Source organism: Chlamydotis macqueenii, chromosome 5, assembly GCF_036417535.1.
Source record: "Chlamydotis macqueenii isolate bChlMac1 chromosome 5, bChlMac1.mat, whole genome shotgun sequence".
NCBI classification, from domain to species: Eukaryota; Metazoa; Chordata; class Aves; order Otidiformes; family Otididae; genus Chlamydotis; species Chlamydotis macqueenii.
The window spans coordinates 3,396,119-3,418,210 of record NC_141560.1 but is presented as its reverse complement, the minus strand read 5'-3'; the positions used below and the strand labels follow the sequence as shown (position 1 = coordinate 3,418,210).

Below are 22,092 nucleotides of genomic sequence, written 5' to 3'. Positions count from 1 at the left end.
GAGCTGGATTGTTTCCCCTCTCCTCATCCTCACTTGTGTTTATTAGGTAATTTAAATATTTGCTGCTGCTGACTTCTCACGAAAAGGAACTTGGCCGAACGTGTTTATGTCGATCTTTCCTTGTCGTTTTGCCCTTCCTAAAAAACCCCAGTAAGTACGCTGGGTTACTGAACTGTGCGCTTCTGGCACGCTGCCCCCCAAACAGCTGGTGATAATCTGTGGGTTTCCCAGAACTGTTTATTTATCTGTTTTATGAAATACTCGTCGTGATTTGGCATAAATACTGCACCTACTATTGACTTCTGTAAGACGGATGGCGGGCCATTTACTACGTGTGGTCTGGCGCGCCTCGTCGCTGCAGGATGCAGAGATAGCCCCATCAAGAGCAGGGCTGTTTGCTCCTAGGGCCCCTCCTAGGGAAAAAAAGAATGAAAATAAATATAAAGGCTCAGTTTACCTCTCTGAGCAATCCAGAGTTGGTTGGGCATGGTCCTTAGTGTGGGGTTTTATGGGCATTTTGGTTTAGAAGCGTAGAATCATAGAATGGTTTGGGTTGGAAAAGACCTTCAAAGGTCATCTAGTCCAACCCCCCTGCAAGGAGCAGGGACATCTCCAACCAGATCAGGTTGCTATTTTGGTTTTCTGGGGTAAAAACAGATGCAATGCATCCTCCCAAATTGGGAGGTGCGGCTGATATGCCGGAGGGTCGTGCTGCCATCCAGAGGGACGTCAGCAGGCTGGAGAAATGGGCCAACATGAACCTCATGAAGTTCAACAAAGTGAAGTGCAAAGTCCTGCCCCTGGGGAGGAGCAACCCCATGGACCAGTATGTTTTGGGGGCCACCCAGCTGGGAAGCAGCTTCATAAAAAAAGACCTGAGAGTGCTGGTGGACACCAAGTTGAACATCAGCCAGCAAAGAAGGGCATGGAGCAAAGAAAGTGGATGGTGTCCTGGGCTGCATTGGGCAAAGCATGGCCAGCAGGTCGAGGGAGATGATCCTTCCCTACTGCTCAGCACTGGTGAGGCCACACCTTGGAGTACTGGGTCCAATTCTGGGCTCCTCAGTGCAAGAGAGACATGGACAGACTGGAGAGAATCCAATGAAGGTTCTGGAGCATCTCTCCTATGAGGAAAAGCTGAGGGAGCTGGGACTGTTCAGCCTGGAGAAGAGAAGGTTCAGGAGGGTTTTACTGCTGTGTATAAATAGCTGGTGGGAGGTGTCAAGGAGATGGAGCCAGGCTCTTCTCGGTGGTGCCCAGTGACAGGACCAGGGGCAATGAGCACAAACTGAAACACAGGAGGTTCCCTCTGAACATCAGGAAACGTTATTTTACCATGAGGGTGACCAAGCTCTGGCACAGGTTGCCCAAAGAGGTTGTGGAGTCTCCATCCTTGGAGATACTCAAAAGCCCTCTGGATGTGGTCATGGACTACAGCTGTAGGTGGCCCTGCTTGAGCAGGGGGCAGGACCAGATGACCTCCAGTGGTGCCTTCCAACCTCAGCCAGCCTGTGATGCTCTGAAAAGAGTAGCTCTGCCCTGCGAGGTCCAGAGCGGTCCTTCAGGGTTCATACCACTGACTGCTTGGGCTGAAAACAGCCGAGCCGGTCATTCCTGACTCAACTGCGCTCAGGTCTCAGCGCTTGCTGGGAGCTGCGATTTTCCGCACCGCTCTCCAAACGTTGCGGCTGTGTCGTGATGAACCCGCGGCGCCCGGCAGGTCACCCGGCATCCCAGTGAAACGCTGTCCCTTGCCTTTCAGTATCACATCAACAAGCTGTCCATCATGTCCTCGGAAAACCACCTGAACAACAGCGACAAGGAGGTGGATGAGGTGGATGCTGCGCTCTCGGATCTGGAAATTACTTTGGAGGGTGGCAAAACGTCGACGATCCTGGTAAGGATTACAGCGGCAGGGTGGCTTGCGCATCCCTCCTCACCTACGCGAGGCAGGAATAATCATCCCGAGCTGGGGATTTATCCAAGCATCCAAACTTTTTTATTTCCTTCTCCTTTTTTTTAATTTCTGCTCTTACAGAATGAGAAAGTTGCCCACAGCCCAGTGGAGCAATGCAGAACACAGACTATTTTGTTAAAATAGATTTTTTTAAAATACTGAGGGGTAATTTTGGTGGCAGGGGACCCCGGGCAGCGTCCGGTGCGGGCCCAACGCCGAGCTCTGCTCTGAGCCTGACCGTGGCATAAAAACCTCTGTCTTCTGGTTTTTGGGAGCTTGCAGTTAATTTAGCAGGGAGAGCTCAGCCCATCCCGCGTGCCCAGCTCTGTGTTGCTGCAGAAGTCAAGTGCAACATCGCTTTTTTCCCGCTGGGACCGTAAGATGAAACAGTGTTGGAGAAATCTTGGAGGAGCTGGGATCTTACTGAAACCCCCTCTTGCACCTTCCTGGTGAATTCACGGAAAACGACACCAAAATTAATTTGGTTTCTGTTCTCACTACCAACTTTCCAAAATACTGAATTCTTCACGCTGAGGTTTCTCTTCCACCGTTCCTAATTCATGGCAAAGTCTGACAGTACCTTCAACAGCTGCCGTGATGTTCAGAGATAACTTCTGCTTATGAAACCCTATTTTTATTCGACTGGATTTCAACCTGGAGTGGGCTATGACTGTATTTCAGCGAGTTTCATGGGTTTTTTTTTTCTGATATACTCGTTTAATGCTGCTTTTCCACCTTTAAAAATGTAAAACCCAAAAACTAAGCTGCTGAAAAGGGAGTCGATCCGGTCACACTTGCCACAGCGCAGCTTTTCCAGGCACTTCGCACATTTATACCATCCCTGAGTTTCGTTTCAAGTTCTTTCAAACCCTGAAATCCTTGACATTTTCCAGTCTTGCACTTCATATAATTTTTTTTTAAGCGTTTACGAAGGGCTTTTTTGAAGTTAACATCCATACTTAGCCTGCTTGGCCATCATTAATAACAGCAGAGCTTTGGAATTTTAACCGGTTGCTGCAGCGCTGCTCGGTTGCCACAGAAATAATGACAAATTTTCATTGCCGAGAGATCTTTTATAATTTCTTTGCAAAACCAGATTTGAAACGCAGTGCGAAGGAACAGTCCCTGCCAGATAGGGAGTGAAGATGACAGTGATTCATCAAAAAACCCCATCCCCTTCCGCGGGGGTTGCTGGCGGTAGCCATTTCCAGATGCATTCGAGTAATTGGATACGGATAATGGGCAATTACTGAATTGTTTGTTTAGGTTCTGCATTTTTTATCCCGTGGTATCTGTAAACATTGCAGACAGAAAGTAAACTGTCCTGCTACTGGGAGCTGTTGGAGCGATCTTTGCTTTTTCTGTCCTTCCAAAACCCTTTCCTTCCAGCTTGTGGGAATTGAAAGTGCCACTCGCTCTATTTCACACGTGCGAAACGTGACGATAAATTCAATGTTAAAAAAGCTGGAGGGAAAAAAAAACCTTTCTAGATTGTCCTCCCTGAAGGTGCAGAGCAGCACTTTTTCCTTTTGTTTGGAGCATAAGGAAAAACTAAGGGAGGAGAAAAATCCCCGTGCGAACACGAGCCGATGTGACCGCCGGTGACCTGGCGGGTGGGAACTGGCTCCAGCAGCAGCAGGAATTCCTCAAAGACAAATAAAACCTTGTCCTCTGGTTCCCTACCAGCACTTCTGTGCGATAGATTTTTCTCCGCTTGCTTCTCCCGTGAAGCGGATGGGGTTTTCTCAGGAGCGTTTTCCTGACCCCTGAGCTCCCGACGCTGGGCGGTGAAGCTGCCGCCAGCGTCCTCCCCGTGCGCGGCGTCCCGTCCCTCCCAGAGCCACCGCCCCGGCTCCGCTCGAGCAGGCGGGTGAACGGGATCATCGTTTCTTTTCAGGGTGACATCACTTCCATCCCGGAGCTCGCCGACTACATTAAAGTCTTCAAGTAAGTGCTGATGGGAAGAGGTGCTTGCGAAACTGGTAATGTCTCTGAATAATTAATGGTCCTACCACCTAATATCCATTTTTTTTTAAATCTCCTGGCTTGAGATCTTGCTGCGCACCGCTACGTTAGTGAAAAGCCGCAGAACAGCTGAGACCATCTGCGCTTTCCTGCTATTCAAACATTTTACTTCTTTCTCCTGCACGTGGCGCAGTCACCAAGTATTTCACACCCTTCCAAACCAACCCATTTGATAAGTTCATCTTAAATATAAAACACGGGATGTTTTCCCACTATTCCGCCCTGGCAGGTACGCATCGCTCCGGGAGAGCTTGCTGCATCCCATACCCAGCAGCGCGTGCTGGGATATTTCTCGAACACCATTAATGCCAGGAGATAACCAAACCATCCTAAAATGAGGAGCGAAGCTCAGAAACCTTGCTTAAATACTTCTCCTGGTTTGCAAGAGGCTGGATGAATTCTAAACAGCCGGGATCCCGGTCTGTCTGCCTTCTCCTTGCCAAAAGGAGCAGGTTAAGCTGACTCCGCTCCTCTTCCAGCTCACTCAGGATTTAAGGGTTATTTTAATTTGGCTTTGACTTGGACGGCGGTATGTGGAAGCGGGGAACAGCGGCGTCTGGACTTTGAGTAACATTTTGGCAGCCGCCATGGTCTTTTGCAATTTATTGCCTGCTGCAGCGAGGGTTATGGTGAACGTTCTGGAAATAATGATGAGATTTCACAGCATAGCTATAGGATAGAGAAGAAAAGCTGTAGGCAGCGAAATAGCTCTGGAACAAGCCTTTATTTTATTAATTGTTTGCTTCTGGAGCCAGAACCTGCCACTTCTGCTCTGAAAAACTCTTTCTCCCTCTCCAAAGGCAGATTAATAAAGTCTCCGCGTCCGTCTGGGCTCGCAATCTGTCTTAACTGGGGCAAAGTTTCAGGGCTGCAGCCTGTGCCCTGCATCTGACAGGGTGTTTTTTCCCCTCCTTGAACAAATAAACAGGCAAAAAACTGGCTCTTTCCTTTGATGTGCTTATTTGCCAATAAAATTAGGCACAACTCAGGGAGCTAATTGCTTGCAAATTGGAGCGCCAGTTGGTGGAACAGGAGATGGAGCAGCGAGAAACTGCCAGTTCCTCGCCCGGTGCGAGCTCTGAACCCTGGGACTGGGTTTTGAGGCTGTCCCGCCATGGTGGGGAAGCACAGAATTGCCATTTGCTCCTAAAAAAAATGAGGGCCAGGTGGTATTTTACTGCCAGAAACCCAACAATGTGATGTTAGGAGCCGGCCTGGCTTTGGACGTGCCTCTTGTCACACTTCATTGAGGAGGAAAAGCAAAGGCAGGAGCCTCCCAGGCAGGGACCACCCCGGGGGTGGGCATACCCCAGGCTGCTGACGCCCAGTTTTGAAGGGTGAAATGAGTTTCCCGCTGCAGCAGCTTGATTTAGGAGCTTAAACCAAATGCAGTGTCCCTCCGCCTGTCTGGCAGGCCCAAGAAGCTGACGTTGAAAGGCTACAAGCCGTATTGGTGCACCTTCAAAGATACCTCCATCTCCTGCTACAAAAGCAAAGAGGAATCCAACGGGACTCCTGCACACCAGATGAACCTGAGAGGTAAGAGTGTTTTATTCCAGTAACAGGCTGCTCCTCTTGAATCTTGTTTTCCCACTGATTTGTCTCCTTGGCCGTTGGGTAAATACATTTGAAGGACTGGGGGTGACTGGGTTTGACAGCGTGGCGTATACTTGGACTTCTAGAAAGTGAGTACGTGGTACCTGTGACCCCAAGGGGAAGCTCTCCAGTAACACGGGGAGACAACTTGCCGTTCGCCTTTTTTTTGGCGGCTATCCAAAAGAATTGAACTAACTCCAACAGCAGAGAATAACTTTGAGCACACGCTGCGCCGGAGAGAACAGACCATTCTCTTCCTCCGCTGCCATTAAATTTTTTTTTCCTCCTCTCCCCGGTGCTGGTTCTGAGCAGCCTCGCTCAAGCGCTCGCTGCGAGTTTTTAAATTCCTACAGCTGCCGCCCTTTCTCATGTCAAGTTAAACATTCCCGCTCCGGCAGCCACCAAACTCCAGCGAGCTCATTTTTTTTTTTCCCCGTGGAGGCAGGAGCAGATGTGATGCCAAGCGACCGCAGGCTGCAGTCAGAGCGAAGCCCGGCCCGCAGGACCTTTTTGGGAGCTTTTGACAGATCTGCTGTGACGGCATTTGTAAAAAATCTCGGAGGCGGCGTTGAAGCGGCGCCCGGGCTGACTTGGCTGGTTCGGTTCATCACCCCCCGGTGTTTGTAAAACTGCCTGTAGTTCTCTCCGGACACCGGAAGCGGGATGCTCGCACCTCACCGCTGACTGTAGCGGCACCGAAATAATGTATAGGGGTTTCAGGGTGAGAGTCAGCACCCGTCCAGCCACCTTTTCCTACCCTTTCGTGAAAATTTTCAGGACACAGGGTGTTTGCCAGCCGTCGACACCCTTTAGTTGGAGTGCTTTGCTTTTTCTTCTCTTTTTTTTTTTTTTTCCTCTTTTTAAAGCTTACTTCTTCACACTCCTGTTAAACACCGTCTCCCCCATTGCAGGATGTGAAGTTACCCCTGATGTGAACATCTCCGGTCAGAAGTTTAACATCAAACTTCTGATTCCGGTGGCGGAGGGAATGAATGAGATCTGGCTTCGCTGTGACAACGTAAGTGCATCGCTGGGACCGGCTGTCTCTTCGCCCTTTGCCCGCCATCAGCTCATGTTAGGATGCGCCGTGTAGCTGGCGTTAATTGAAAAAAAAATAGAAAATGCGCTCACAGTTGTCTGATCTCGATGTTCGGAGCACACGTGTGGATTTGGAGTAGAGGATCAGCCCCTGCTCTTCCTTGGCTTTGTCGCACGGTTATAGTCTACACCTTGGCTGGGTTTCTGCCCGTCTTTGTGCATGCTTGAGTATCCTGGGGCTGGAAGGGAAAGAAAAACTCCTTGGAATTTTATTTAGGGGGGGAAAGTGGCATCCTCACCGCTCTGATGGGCACGGATGTCTGTTTTGGGGCGCAGGAGACGCAGTACGCCAGCTGGATGGCCGCCTGCCGCCTGGCCTCCAAGGGCAAGACGATGGCCGACAGCTCCTACGGCATGGAAGTGCAGAACATCCTCTCCTTCCTGAAGATGCAGCATTTGAACCCGGACCCGCAGGTGATCCCGGAACAGATCACCACCGACATTAATCCGGAGTGTCTGGTTTCTCCTCGCTACCTGAAAAAATACAAGAACAAGCAGGTACGTGCTGGCCCACCCTCCTGGCGCGGTGTTGGTGTTGGTGTGGACCGGGCTGATCACGCGCTGGTTTTGGGTGTTGTCACTCAACGGGATGCACGCGGTTACTAAAATGAGACTGAAACGTGTGGTTTCGATCCGGCACCCCGGGATGGCACCCGTGACCTTAATTACACCACACATAACGCGATGGTGCATGTACACAGCCTCGGCAGCGGAGAAGCGTTTATTTTAAATACACTTAACATTTATTTACACTTAGTTTAAGTCCTTTTTGGGAATGGTTTTTGCCCCTGCTGATACCGAGCGACGGTGCAGTGCAGCAGAGCACAGGTCAGCTGCCCCTATCTCTCCCAGCAACGAGATTAAATCAGTCCCCGGCGCTGGGATTAAAACCCCTTCCCTTGCCCGGAGTCCGTGCAGAAATCCTCAGGATCAGCGGAGTTGCAGTTGCTTGCAGAGCTTTATCCAGACTTGGCTGTAACGCGGTTTGCGTATTTTCTCTCTTTGCTTTTCCGCTACTTCCAAACGCCAGCCCTCAAAACGTCGCTTCATTTTTGAGTTGCTGTGACTTGTGCTTGTACTCCACGCTGCATTCGATCCGTGCATGACAGGGCTGAGCTGTTCTGCGCTGGAAATAAACGCATGACTTTCTGAGAGACATCCTATGTCAGTACGGTGGCAAAATAAGGAAGGCATTGCTCCGTGGCCTTTCAGTGACTTAAAGTTTCGGCTGTAGCTTCGCAGCCTGTGTGCTTTCAGGCTGGCTGCGGCTTGAGACGATTCCTTCAAACCTGGAAGAAGGCTGCAAGTCAGAGAAGCAGGAAAAATATAACTTTTTATTGGCACAGCACGATGATTTCCTGGCAGCGGAGTTACATTTTATATAGCCCTTATTATTCTTCTGAATAAGCCTTTATATCCACTTGGATGGAGGAGAGGCTGCGTAAATATATCGTTTAAATGTATGGAATACCTCCTGGGCTTGAACTCTGTAAAATGGAGGCACCTGGAAAAATATTAGCTCGCAGAATTCGCTTACCGTGCAGGTATCGTTGTTAAAAGTCGCCTCCGTTGAACGGGGACGGGCACGAGCCCTCCGTGCAAACGCCGGGTCCCCTACGGACGCCGGCTAAACGGCAGATTCAGGCTTTTCCTTTAGGCCCAGCGGCACGGCTGGGAGGGACGGAGGGCCGGAGGCTGTGGGAATGCAAGGAATTCGGCTGCGAGGGTCCCTCCGCCACCCGGCGTGGGGTGAGGAGGAGGAGGAGGAGGCCATGCAGCCCACAGACGGTGCCGAAAGGGGAACTGGCAGCGGGCCTCGCCGGAGGATTTATGGAGGGGCTTGGTCCCGCTCCGGCCCCGGACCCGCTGGGGTGGTGAGGACACGAATTCTCCTCCGAGCCGGCTGCTTCGCCAAAGCTACGTCGGGACCAAAAGCGTCCCAAGGCGGTGCCGGCCAGCCAGGACCGCGGCGGTGCTCAGGCAGGGCTGGCGCGAGGGGCAGACCTCTGCTCGCTTGTCCCCTCTCCGTCCTTCCGTTCACTCTGGCTGCTTTTCTGCCTAAGAGATTGTGCACGTGGTTTTTTTGCTTGAACTTTGGTTTGCAGTTAATTTACACTTTTTTCTTTGCTTTGTTGCCATATTTCTGATTGCTTTTTTTTCTTTCTGCCTCCTTTTCTCTTTTTTTTTTTTTTTTTTTTTTTTGTTTTCGCCTTGCCATCTACAGCCAGGCTATGTAAGAGACTTGGTAAGTGACAGCAACAATAAAATTAAGATAAATTTAAGATAAAACTTAAAATAGTCTAGAACCCCTTTGGTGTGGAGAGCAGCAATGAAAAGACTAACAAAACCTACACCCTCCCTGAGAAACCTGGGCCCCGTTTGATTTTTATAATGGTCCCCAGTGATTTATGCTGCGAAACTGGAAACCCTACACCAGAAGCTCGCCTCGCCGTTCGCTCACATCCTGCGTCTTAAACGAACCGAGCCTGAGCAGCTCTTTGCCTCCAGACAGCTCAGATCTGTATTTGCTTTTACGTGTCTGGAGATAGGAAGCACAAGCAGCTCCACGTTTATCAGCCGTGGTCGCAGGCTTTGAGCTGAACTAAGGCCTCGGGGTAGAAATTATCGATTGCCCGCGTTGTTCGTGAACGCGCTGCCTCCCCAAACGCCTCCCGAGCCGTTACCCGTTCGCGTGGGAGTCACGGTGCCGCTAACGAGCCCCCTCGCCTAAAGCCGGTGTGTCTCGCCGCCCGCAGATCACGGCGCGCATCCTGGAAGCCCACCAGAACGTGGCGCAGATGAGTCTCATCGAGGCGAAGATGCGGTTTATCCAAGCCTGGCAGTCGCTGCCGGAGTTCGGCATCACGCATTTCATTGCAAGGTCGGTGGGTCTGCTGGGCAGAAAAGGGGGAATTTTGTGAATAAATAAGTAGAATATGTTAAATACCCCCACCATCAGAAGGCCGTGGAGCTGTTGGAGAGGGTCCAGAGGAGGCCACGCAGATGCTGAGAGGGCTGGAGCAGCTCTGCTGTGAGGCCAGGCTGAGAGAGCTGGGGCTGCTCAGCCTGGAGAAGAGGAGGCTCCGGGGAGAGCTGAGAGCGGCTCCCAGTGCCCAAAGGGGGCTGCAGGGAAGGTGGGGAGAAACTCTTCAGCAGGGCCTGGTGTGACAGAACGAGGGGTCATGGGTTTAAAATAGAGGGAGGTAGGTTCAGATGAGACATTAAGGAAGACATTTTTTACACTGAGGGTGGTGGAACACTGGCCCAGGTTTCCCAGAGAGGTGGCGGATGCCCCATCCCTGGAAACATTCCAGGCCAGGTTGGCCGGGGCTGTGAGCAACCTGATCTGGTTGGAGATGTCCCTGCTCCTTGCAGGGGGGTTGGGCTGGGTGGGCTTTGAAGATCCCTTCCAACCCAAACCATTCCATGATACTATGAAATACACAGCGCGTCCTTAGCGATGGAGATTGCACTGGAACTGAAGTTGAAAGCGTTAATTGCATCGACTTACAAACCCGATTTTATCCGTTAGCTGCTGAATTTAACGCGCGCAGCCGCGTATCGTGGGTGTGAATTTCTGAATCCCTCGCCATGTCGCAGGTTCCAGGGGGGCAAGAAGGAGGAGCTGATCGGCATCGCCTACAACCGCCTGATACGGATGGACGCCAGCACGGGCGACGCCGTCAAAACCTGGCGGTTCAGCAACATGAAGCAGTGGAACGTCAACTGGGAGATTAAAATGGTGAGCCGGTGTTTCACACCTCGGCCGCGTTACATGAGACGGACCCTGCTCTCAGGGTTTTTTTAAGTTGGCTTTGAAAAAGTCAGGTTTTCACGTCACTGTCGCCCAAAGCCTGTCCCATCCGGCCCTGTTAATGTGATACAGCTTCTCCTCCTCCCTTCTCCACCCTCCTTGGAGATCTAGCAGAGGTTCTCCTAACTGCTGGTGGAGTCAAGTGTGACCCTTAAAAGTAAGAAAATGAACCCAAATCTCTAACACAGCCGGTTACACACGTAACGCGTAACGATTTTCTCCGGTCCGAACACCCTCGAAAGGCAGCAAAATAAAATCAAATTTCAGACCCAAGGCTTGGGCTTGATCCGAACCAGCAACAGAAACGTACTGGGCCTTCTCCACCCTAAAATTCACTTTATTGGCAGTACAGCTCTGACTTTCCTGTAAGTAATGAAAAGCAACGGCAGACCCTTCCCTGGGCTGCGAGGTGGGCTGTTCCCCACCCGTTACGTTCGGATGCTTCTTTTCAGCACAACACCGATGAAAATTGTGAGGGCTGTTCTGCGGTTTGTGGCTCCTTAAGAGTTATTGGAGAAATGATTCAGCTTCCCCTCTGCCTCAGAGTCTTTGTTTTGACCCAGTTGACCCAATATCCCGGTTATCCAGCTCAGATACTCCGCTGAGAATCCCGCTCCCTCCCGCAGAGCTGTCACTGCTGGGGGGGGAACGAAAAAAATAATGGGCATCAATAAATGCACGGGCTACTCCGTCACTGCAAAACGAGCTCCCCCAGCCCCCGTAAAGCATTTCTGCAGCCAAACTTTGACGTAAAACCAGAATACACTCGCAGGGAAAACTGGGAAGAAATTCCAGGCAGTAGGTAAATAAATAGATAAATAGAAAATTCAATTTGAGCAATGATGGTTGCATCAGAGAATCATAAAATATCTCCAGTTGGAAGGAAGCCGTAAGGATCGTGGAGTCCAAATCATCATTCCCATCGCTGGTTTTTGCTTGGGCAGCAGAAAAAGGTGCGCGGTGTAACAGAAAAGAAAGATGAGAGAGGAAGAGCGGCGGTGGGGCTGACCCCTGTGTTTTGCCCTCCAGGTGACGGTGGAGTTCGCGGACGACGTTCGGGTGTCCTTCATTTGCACGGAAGTGGATTGCAAAGTGGTTCACGAGTTCATCGGCGGCTACATCTTCTTGTCGACGCGAGCGAAAGACCAGAACGAGAGTTTAGATGAAGAGATGTTCTACAAACTGACCAGTGGTTGGGTGTGAGTGCCACGTACTGTACGCCGAGAGGAAACCCCATGGCCATATTAATATTTAACTTTAAAAAGCTGTTCTTTGAAATATGCTGCTTAATAAAGTAAGCTTGAAATGTATCTTTTTTTTTTTTTTTAATCATGAAAATTTTTGCATTACCAGACCAGTTACTCTGTGTGCACTAATGAGCACTTCTGTTAATTTGCTATAACCAGCCCGTGCCCGGGCCGGGCGATCCCGCCGCCGGCCCTTCGCTACAGAATCCGATGGGCAGATCAGGATAAGAGTTGACTGACCTGAACCAGCCGATTTTCTGCGAGAACTCTAAGCCATCCTCTTGTAAAGCCATCCAGGGCTTAACCTATATGAAGTCTATTTATCATGTTTAATGCATGAGTGTTTTCTTTCTTTTTTTTTGTGTGTTTTTTTTTTTTTTATTCTGTACATTTGACCTGTTTCGAAGTCGTCCTTCCCGTAAGTAGAGCTGCCATCTCTCCTTTCACACTACAAGCGCCGGGGCTGCTACGGGTGCCTGACATGACTTTTGAAGATATAGTTGCGCGTGGCCTCGGAGATGATCTTCTGTTAGTCTGTTAGAGCTCGGTTTTCTTTGTTAACTTGCCTTTTGATAATCATTTATATTGTCTTTTTTTTTTTAAATTTTATTTTATTTTTACACCGTATTGTATTACGACACTTGTAGTATTCACCAGCATAGTCACTGTTCTGCCTATGATATGCAAACTTTTTCATTACAATATGAAGTAAAAGGTCTATGAAGTATAGGTTTTGTGTAACTAATGTAAAAAACACAAATTTTATAAAATTGTACAGTTTTTTTTTAAACTAGTCTCACAAGCCAGCTAGAATAATTGCATAGATCCGGTGTATCAGCATTAACTATAGCATGCCTGTGAGGAGGATGGGGAATAACCAAGAAACACACGAAAAAAAAAAAACCCCAAAAAACCAATTTCAGCCTAGTGAATTTGTATCTAAGTTAAATGGGATTTCAGAGCTGCGCCACAACGCCCTCGCTAACCGATTCCTGGGGCCGGGACCTCCCCGTTCGTTAAGCCAACGCGGCGTCAACGCTAACGGTGAGCGATCTCCCGCCCCGCCTAGCGCCGAGGAATAACCAGTGTTGCGTTCCTGTGGTCTGTGGTTTCAAGACTTATGTACAAATGCATTTTATTTTAAATAAAAGTCAAATCTTTTATTTAACATTCAGCTGCCGCTCCTGCTTTTTGCGGGGGGGATGGGGGGAAGGACGCTGCTCCGGACACCACGTGCGGTCGGTACCGTGCCGTCGCCTCGGTTGAAGGCTGTTGATGACTGGGGGTGAAAAAAAAAAAAAAAAGCGCCAGCACACAGCGCTCGGTTACAGTGGCAAGAAGGAAAATCGATCTGTGTGTAAGCTGGGCTTAAAATGTTGTATTTTCACCCACGCGCTGCCTGCCAGAAGAGCTCCGTGCCCAAAAACACCTCGAGGGAGCGGTCAGGGACACTGCGTGGCCACAGCTGGTCCAGCTCCCAGCCTCCGGTTATCCCGAGCGGCAGCAGGACCGGAGGAGAGTGAGGAGGGACGGGAAAGGGGTGCCAGGACGAGGGGGCTGCCCCCCTGCACCCCTGGGTTGAGAGGGACAGGCGACAGCAACGCCTGCAGCATCTTCCCCGGGCACGAGCTGAATTTGCTCCTTTGCAGGCGGGTGCCTGGAGGAAATAACACGTTTCCCCGTCGCTGCTGCGTTTCTGCGGCAATCCTCTTAATTTTTTTCCACCGTCTGCTCTTGGACAGGTTGCATCCTTGCTCCATCCCAAAAAAAAAAAAAGAAGGGGTGGCTCGATGGTGCTGGGGATGCTCCCAGCCCTGCCCAAGCCGCCGGCTTGGTTTTTCGGGTGCTGGCAGCTCCCAGCTCCCCGGCAAGTCCAGGCGGCCCCGGGAGGCACGCGAACGGAGGAGCGGCGGGCACGTTCCTGGCAGGCGGCACCGGGATTTTGGCTGGATGCGGGAACGGGCGAGGCACGGCAATAAAAACGTGCCTGGCCTGGAACAGCACGGAAGCTGGGCGTGCGGTGGGGATGGCTCACTGAAAAATATTTCTTTCCTCTTTCACAGCCTGAGTGTAGGAGGTGTGACGTGGAGAGGAAAGGGGGGAGAAGATGCGTCCTGTCCATCCGTCCGTCCGTCCATCCCCAGCCATCTCTGCAGGGCTCTGCTACGCCGAACCGGGGCCCAATTTTGCAGCTGGGGGAGGCAGTGAGGCAGGAAACGCTGAGCAGAAAAGCAGAGGAGGTCAGGGAAGGGGCATGGGAAGGCAGAGGCTGCTGCCGAGCGCAGCCTCGTCCCCTCCCGAGGACGGGAGCTGGGAGAAGCTGGGTGGGAAGCGGGGAGCGGTGCGGGAGGCTGGGAAGGAGCGAGGGGGTCGCAAGGGGTGTTGGGGTACCCAAAGGAGGCTGATGAATTTTCTAGGAAGTCTTTCCTTTCTCCTTGGATGAAAAAATAAAAGAAAATGAGCTGTTGGAGTGGAGAGGGTGGGGAAATTAAAAAAAAAATTAAAAAATCTATGGTTTACCTAAAGTCTGGAGAAACACCAGATAAAACAGAGCACGAAGCCGATCTCCAGCGCCGGGCGGGCCGGCACGGATGGGAACTGCCGAGGGGGGACGCAGGGGTGAGGAGGGAGTGCGTTGCAAGATGGTTTGGGGAGGGAGGTGGTGAGAGCTGGAGCCCTGGGAGGGGACGGCTGAGCCACCCCAGGGACAGGCGGCACCGAGGGCGAGGAGGAGCGCAGGCGCTGGCTCCGCTGCTCATCCCGTGGGCACCAGACATCACTGGGGGGTGATGCTGAGTCAAGGGGGAAGCCAGGATGGGGTGGGTGCAGAGGGTTTCCAGCAAATCTGGGCGGGTTCGGGGGTGTTTGGGCATTAAAGCCGACAACGGAGGATGAGGAGGGTCTTGGCAAGCCGAGGCAATGCAAATCCCAGTTCCCACAGCACCAGCGCTGAAGGGAGATGCGGAGGTTTTTGTGCTGATGCAGTGAAATCTGGCCGTGGTTGGCACTTTTGGGTAAATACAGAAGTAAACCAAACTAAAAACAAAACCAAAACCAAAGAGAAAGCAGCCCGTGGGCGGCCGCAGCCCGCTGGGGTGACTCAGCCTCGGCGAGGAAGAGCAGTAACCGTCTGGCGTCCAGAAACGGGTGGCTGCCCTGGGAGGAAAAAAAAAAAATATATGGCCAAGTATTTTGATAAGCACTTGATGAGGAGGGCGGTTCAGAGCCAACAGGGCGGCTTAAACCCCAGTTTAACTAAAACAGTGCCTCAGGAGAGGATCAGTCCAGCCCTACAACGGCAGGCAGGGCCGAGGGATGGCTGCTCCTCCTCTGCTGACCCTGCTGGAGGAACCTGGGGGAGGAAAGGAAAAAAATAAATCACTGCACTGACAGGTTCTGATGCAAACCGGCTGCCAGGGTGGAGACAAAAAAAAAACAAAACCCCAACCCACTCCGCTTCATGCACGCAGGGGATTCGCACGCCTGCCTGAGGCCGGTGTTGGGCCCGGGGGCCGGCTGGGATTCGTACGGGGTTGTAAGCCCCGAGCTAGTTAATGCGACGCAGATGGGCCGGTCACACAGCGGTCTGAAAGCAGGAGTGGCAGAATTTTGTACGGGGGAGAGATTCACAGGCCCAGGGAGGTTTTAAAACAAAGGGAAAAAAGAAAAATCTCCAAACAGGGCCGTGCAGCCAGGGGGGAAGAAGAGGGGATGGGGGTGCATCCCTTGCCTTGTCAGGCCCCTCCCAGCCCCTCGCTTGGCCAAGGATGGGAGCAGGGAGCCCAGCGAGCCCGGGACCAGCAGCACCCTTCATCCTGACCTGCCCCGTGCGGGCCGGAGCAGAGGGGCCCTGCGCAACCCCGCGGGACCAGCCGGGATTCACCCAGCGCTGAGCGGGGACGCTGGAACCCCAGGCCAGGCGTCGCCAGCGCCAGCCGGGATCCAGCCCGGAGACCAAACCGCACGAGGACGTGAGCCGCCCGCTTCGGTCCGGCTGCCGAGAAACCCTCGCTTTCCCGGGCGTGTTCCCAGGGGTGTCACCAACCCCCGCCCGCGACGCCGGAGAGGATGGTGAAGAGCCAAAGGCCTCGGCGGCGGCGGCAACTCGGGCGGCAGGAGCGGTTTCGTCGGCCTAATTAAATTCAGACTGATCGGTGGCCATGCTCGCTCGGCTCAAACCCTTTCTGGGAACCAGCGGGGGGGTTTTTATTTGTTTGCTTTAAGTATCATAAAAGCACTGTGTGCTTTTATTCACGGCACCGAGGCACTAAAGAGATAAAAGATCTATAAATACAGGCTGGGTGTTATAGATTTAAAAAAAAAAAACAGTAAAAAATTGCCTTCCCGCTCGCATCTTTTCCCGTAAGCAGCAGAGCGATGCGGTCCGGGCAGCGCGGCCTCGCGCCTGCTCCCGTTTCCACCGGCATCCCGGCCTTCCCTTTGAAATCCCCTGCGTCCCTCCAGCTGTTCCACATATTTCAGGCCCCAGGAACCGCTCCTTCGGTTTCTCTTAAGCTCCCCCGTCTGGTTTTCATAACCGCAGATGGCAAACGGGGCCTTCTCCCAGGGGGTTACGGAGGCCGCAGGTCTGCGAGGCCCCGGGGGTGCAAATCTGGACCTTCCCCACCAAGGGAGGTGAAAACTCACCCAGGAGCTGCAGTGCCACCGGGCTGGGGAGGGAGGGGATGGGAAACACCGGTTTAAGAAGAATTTGAAAACCCAACGTGCCAAATTCGCCCCGAAAAAGCTGGCGGAGTCGGAGGCCACAGTGTCTGCACACCGAGGGGTTTCTTTTTTTAGGCGGACACAGGAGCATCCAAATATTTTCCTGGAGCCCAAGCGACTGGGAAAGGCCAACTCCATGTTTTACAGCCACTCAAATATGCGAGAACCTGTCAGACACCGAAATCATTCAGAAAATTCTCCCTTTGATCCACAGGTCGGACAAAGACCTGGAAGCGGAGCTCCCCTGCGCTGTCGGCTGCGGGCGAAGCCGCAGATCCCGGGCTGGTGGGAAGCCTCCGGCTGGACAACTCCCACTCCCCCTCCTGAGAAAGGAGCGGTTTGAGCAAATAAAGCATTTGCTCTGCAGTTGGGTTTTTTCTTTTTTTGGTTTTTTTTTTTTTTTTTTGGCTTTCGGTCAGCAGCTGGTCAGCCCTGAATGAGCAAGCCGGGCTTTGATTTCCTCCCTGGGAAAGGGGGCGTAAAAGAAATGGGAGAGGAGCTGGGTTAGAAATTTGACTCAGGTCGGAGAGCCCGGCTGGGAATCGCTCCCCTTGCCCAGGGAACAGCCCAGAGGGAGGCACCGGATCCGCTCCGGGATGAGCATAAGGGGCCGCGAAGGAGGAAGAAAGCCCACTGGTCCCAGTCTGCCCAGGGAGAGGCACCGCATGCCCTCCAAACTGGGCTTGCACCAGTCAGGGCTCACGGGAGGGGACAACGGTGGCTTTGTTGTCCTTCTCGTGCAATTCCTTAATCCCGGGGCAGAGCTCTGCGGCCGAGCTCAGCCGTTAGCTCTACCCCACCAGCACGCCAGCGGGAGAGGGGGTGAGCATGCCGAACGCAATCCGCGTAATGCTGGGAGCTTGGGCCATGCAGAGGCTCAGGCAAAGCCGGAGGAGGAGGCCACTGCAACAGGATGGTGGGACACTGTCCCAGGGTGCCCAGAGAGGTGGTGGATGCCCCATCCCTGGGAACATTCCAGGCCAGGTTGGCCGGGGCTCTGAGCAACCTGATCTGGTTGGAGATGTCCCTGCTCCTTGCAGGGGGGTTGGACTGGGTGGGCTTTGGAGGTCCCTTCCCACCCAAACCATCCCGTGATTCCATGATTCTACAATATTTAGAGATGTCCCTTCCTAGAACTTGGGTCCTGGCCTGCTGATGAGACTAGGCTGTCCCCCCATGTGACACACACCCCAAGATGTCCCCCCAAAACAAACACAGGGTAAAAACACCCTCGGCCAGCCCAGACCCCCATCCCTGCCCGCCCAGAGCTGCCCCGAGGCCACCTCCAGCCCCTCTCCGCGCTGTGCCCCGTCCCAGGTGGCCATCTGGAGGGACCACATCTGATTCCCATCTTCCCGCAGCTGAAAAATCAAGTGTCAGGCACTTCAAAGGACACGGCCTTACAGCCGAGGGGCTCCCCTTGAACTCCGCCCCGCCGCGGGGTCCGGGTGACGGCCGGGGGCGGCTGTTTTGTCTCCTGGATGTTTTTTTTTTCCCTTCCCATAAACAGGAGGAGCGGATGGGAACACGTCTTGAGACCGAAGGGGAAATGACGGAGGGGGAGGGAGAGGGGTGTTAAATCTTCAAAAGCAACGGAGGGGCCGGATCCTGGAAGAGATGCTGAGAGCAGGGAACGTCGTGGAACGAGCTGAGCACCAGGGAGAGCACCAGGCCAGCACTTTGAGTGTTCTTCTTTCATGCAGAGTTGCAAAAAAAAAGAAGAAAATTCTTTCAATCACCTAAAAGATGAGTGGACCGACGCTCCCAGCCCTGCAGCACACCGTGGAGATGAAGGGTGACGCCGCCCCGAGGATGGTCCTGGCCCCGGACGCAGCGTGGTGCGCAGTGCAGAATCGGCCCCGACCGCTCCCCCGGCGCCCGCAGCCAAACTCGGCGCTATCTCAGATGTCCACGCGGCCTGGGAACGAGCACATCTGGAACCCTCAGCTCCCAAATTGTCCTTCAGGCCCTCTGCGGCCAAGCCAATCCCAGTCCCTTAACGCCGCCGTTAATTAACCCAGAGCACAAAAATAGCCCCGCAGGATTTCCTGCCCCCCCTCCCTCCCCACCAAGGTAAGAGGAAGGAGGAGAAGCTCGTACAGCAGAATTAAGGGATGACGCTCCGCAGAGCCCGCGGCACGTCCCCGCCTCATCGCTCTCGCTTCATCTGGAGCGACCCCCGTTCTTCCCCTGCCCACGCGCACCCAAAGCACAGCTCATCCTTCCTGTCCCACGCACGCAACACGCAGGCGCCAGGCCCTCAGGATAGGCTGGGCTTTGTTAAACTCAAGTCATTAAATTCCCGGGAAGCGCCCAGGCGATGAGGATGCAAGCAGGGCGGCAGGGACATGGAAATGCGATGTGTAATAACTCCATCTAGAGGGAAAAGGGACGGACGAGCGAGATGGGCCACGGGAAATCAAGGAGAGATTGCCACCCTGCTGCAGGTGGCCCAGGGACACCACAGTGGGCATCACTCGCTGTGGCGGTGGCACGATGCTGGGTCCCATGGGTGTATCAGCCACCATCAGTGCTCAGTGAGCCCGCAGCCGGCTCGGATCCGCAAGCACAGCTGTCCCTTTCCACCCCAGGACCAGCCGTCGTCACTCACTGGTCTCACACCCAACATTCGTGGCCATTCCATCCCAGTTCTTCACTCAGGGCATTCGTTATTTTCTGGTTGACATCTGGAGTTTCACTCCTCCCCGGCTCTTCCCAGCATGCGGACATCTCTCCAGATGGACCACGCAAGTGGCTCTCTTTCATTTCTCTTCTTTTCAGCAGCAGATCCATCTCAGTTTGGTCAAAAAAGCTGGGAAGTGCTTGTTGCCCCATCCAGACCCTCTGCCCATCTCCAGCCAGGACCGACCCCACCAGAGCTGGGGGTGGGTTGGCCATAGTCTCCCCACCCCGTGCGATGGGTGGGAGATTCCTCGGGAGGGAAATTTGGGGCTGCTCTCCCCGCTCCTGGCTGCATCTGGCTGAACCTCAGCACAAAAGTGGTCAGGGATGGATGATGGAAGTACACCCAGGCATGGGTGGGTGGATGGGTGAAAGGATGGAAGGATGGATGGGTGGAGGGATGAAAGGATGGAAGGATGGATGGGTGGAGGGATGAAAGGATGGAAGGATGGATGGGTGGAGGGATGAAAGGACGGATGGAAGGACGGATGGATGGATGGGGTGAAGCCACTGGTACAAACTGTGGTACCTTTTCCACTGTTCACCAACTGCCACCAGGTCTGGTTGGTGTCCAGGAGGACCATCACCCCAGGCAGGGAAGGTGTGAGCATGGCAGAGACCTGAGCAAACTCTTGACGTTTTCGTGGCCATGCTGATCCTCTCCAGGTGTGAGCAGGTGCCCAGTCGTTCACTGCTGTGCAATTCCAAGAAACCCCCTGCGTTTTCTCCTCCCACCCTTCCCAGACCCCTTCCCGCAGGACCCCTGCCCACACCGCACTGGCTCTGGGCACGGGAATCAGCCGCTGTTTTGTTTTTTTTTTTTTCTTCTCTCTAACCTTGGAAATCAGAGATCAAGGGAACATCAGCTTCGGCGTCTGTTTAACAACCGCCTCTTATCACCGCTCGCACAGGGCGGCCCGGGCGGAAGATAAAGCATTTCCACCGCAATGGATAAACAGAGACCAAGCCCGCCAAGGGCTCACGTGGCAATATCGTCCTCGGCTGCCCGGATTCGGGGCGGGCTTCTTCCCAGGCCCCACGTTCCCCGGCACGGTGCAGGGTCCAGCGGCCGGGCAGAGCCTCCCCTTGCTCCCAGCTCCGCCGGTTGTTAACCACTTACTTCCAAACTGTTGCACACTTTGTCCCGGCAGCCGGCTGCGGAGGGACGCGTCAAGGCTTTTTCTGCCGGGGGGTTGCTGCCGAGCCTTCAGCCGGGGCGGGCACGAGCAGAGCCGCCGTGCTGGGACTCACGTACAACCAGGGTGCGAGAGCTCCCTCCCGAACGGCTCCTCTCCACCGCTCATCCTGCCGGGGCGGTGATTTTGCCTTCATGTTTCGGATGACCCGACGGTGCCGGCTGGACGCTTACCCATGCCCAAACCCCAGGTGCCCCATGGCTGCAGAGAAACCAGTTTGGTCCCTTAAATGTCCCCCAGCATCCGTGGAAGGGGAGGACAAGAGACCAGGGCTGTATTTCCTTTGAAGAAGCTTCGATCCTGAATTTAATCATGCCTATCTTCGGGAAATACAGGAAGGTCCTTCTTGACTGGCCCACTGATGGGACGTCGGGCGAGACAGCACCTTTGCAGGGACAGCCACTAGATAAACGCTATCACGGTGCCACCAACCTGTATTTAGTGGAAGGGAAGAAGGTAAAAGCTGTTATTTACTCCCTAATCCACCCAGAGAAGATGACTTATCGAATCCACAGGGCACTCATTTCGTACGGGACGCCTGGGGAGATCTGCCAGCCAAGTGCTGGTGAGAAAACACCCATTTCCCCGCGGGGACGGTAAATCTCTGGGGTTACCTTTGGGAGCAGAGGTACCATTGAGGCTGGGTTCCCCATGTCTCAGCTCAAGGCTGGATCTGAGCCTGATCTGATCCCAGCTCCAGTTTTTCGGGGTGAGCTGATGACATCCAAAGGAGGGCGATGCTGGCGCTGCGCTCACATGTTTTTTAACCCCTGGGATAATTATTTCCAGCGAGGTAGACACCAGACGCACCTCTCCTTTCAGAACTGACGCTACCAGAAACCCCAAAGAAATTCCGTTTCCCAGGTCCCAGGCGGCCATTTGGATGACGGCAGAACTTTGCTGAGGACTGCCAGGCTTCCCCTACGACTTTCTCGAGTTCGAGCAGGTGTTTAGTTTCTCGCTCTCCATCCACGGGTAATATTTGGGCAGACAGGGCAGCATCTTTCTTTCCTCTGGCAGAGAGATGGGAGTTAAGCTTGGTCTTCTGCAAAATCCAGGTGCCCAGAGCTGGGTTATGCCGACATTTCCACTGCTCGGGATTTACTGGTGGCTGGATACAGCCTACGAGAGGTTAAAAAGAATCGAAGAGGTTGGTCCCTGGATATACCGAGCCCTGAGCATCTGTTTCCAAAACAGAACGCAAACAGCTTTATTGCGGCAAGGATTTATTCGTTCTTCCTGACTTGTGTCATACGGCCGAAGGAAAGGAGAGCGCTTTTCTCTCCTCATAAAGCAGGGCGTGTTTCAGACTCCGACATTTACATCCAACAAGTGCATGGCTCCTTTCCCATCTTTCCGACTCTCCCGCAGTCACAGATTTGCCATTTCCCTGCCTTGTGACCACCTTGTTCCAGCACCGGCAAGCACGGAGCAGCCCGAGGAGATCGCTTTGCTGGTTTGGTTTTTTGTTTTTCCTCAGCAACGAGGAGATGAACACATCTGTGACACAAGAGGAAATGTGTCATCTCAACTTTCCCCTTGCTCTTCAGCAACCAAATCTTGGCCTCGGAGGTACCGGGGAGATTTAGCTGTTGGCTGCTGTGAATCATAGAATCACGGAATGGTTTGGGTGGGAAGGGACCCTCAAGGGTCACCCAGCTCAACCCCCCTGCAAGGAACAGGGACATCTCCAACCAGATCAGGTTGCTCACAGCCCCGGCCAACCTGGCCTGGAATGTTTCCAGGGATGGG

The 22,092-nt window shown here is 53.2% G+C and overlaps 1 protein-coding gene across 4 annotated transcripts in view; it reads left to right on the top strand.

The window, feature by feature from the left end:
• Positions 1–12,905, top strand: part of FERMT2 (FERM domain containing kindlin 2) — a 50,036-nt gene extending 37,131 nt beyond the window's left edge. For 2 of the 4 annotated variants that reach the window (XM_086748330.1, XM_086748333.1), the window contains 9 exons: positions 1,763–1,897; positions 3,855–3,904; positions 5,397–5,521; positions 6,490–6,596; positions 6,953–7,174; positions 8,901–8,921; positions 9,433–9,557; positions 10,277–10,418; positions 11,520–12,905. In XM_086748330.1, the coding sequence (XP_086604456.1) occupies positions 1,763–1,897; positions 3,855–3,904; positions 5,397–5,521; positions 6,490–6,596; positions 6,953–7,174; positions 8,901–8,921; positions 9,433–9,557; positions 10,277–10,418; positions 11,520–11,693 (1,101 nt within the window). In that variant the 3' untranslated portion in view covers positions 11,694–12,905. The remainder of the gene's footprint in view (positions 1–1,762; positions 1,898–3,854; positions 3,905–5,396; positions 5,522–6,489; positions 6,597–6,952; positions 7,175–8,900; positions 8,922–9,432; positions 9,558–10,276; positions 10,419–11,519) is intronic. The other 2 variants (XM_086748331.1, XM_086748334.1) reach the window with 1 other exon arrangement.
• Positions 12,906–22,092: the final 9,187 nt, after the last annotated feature.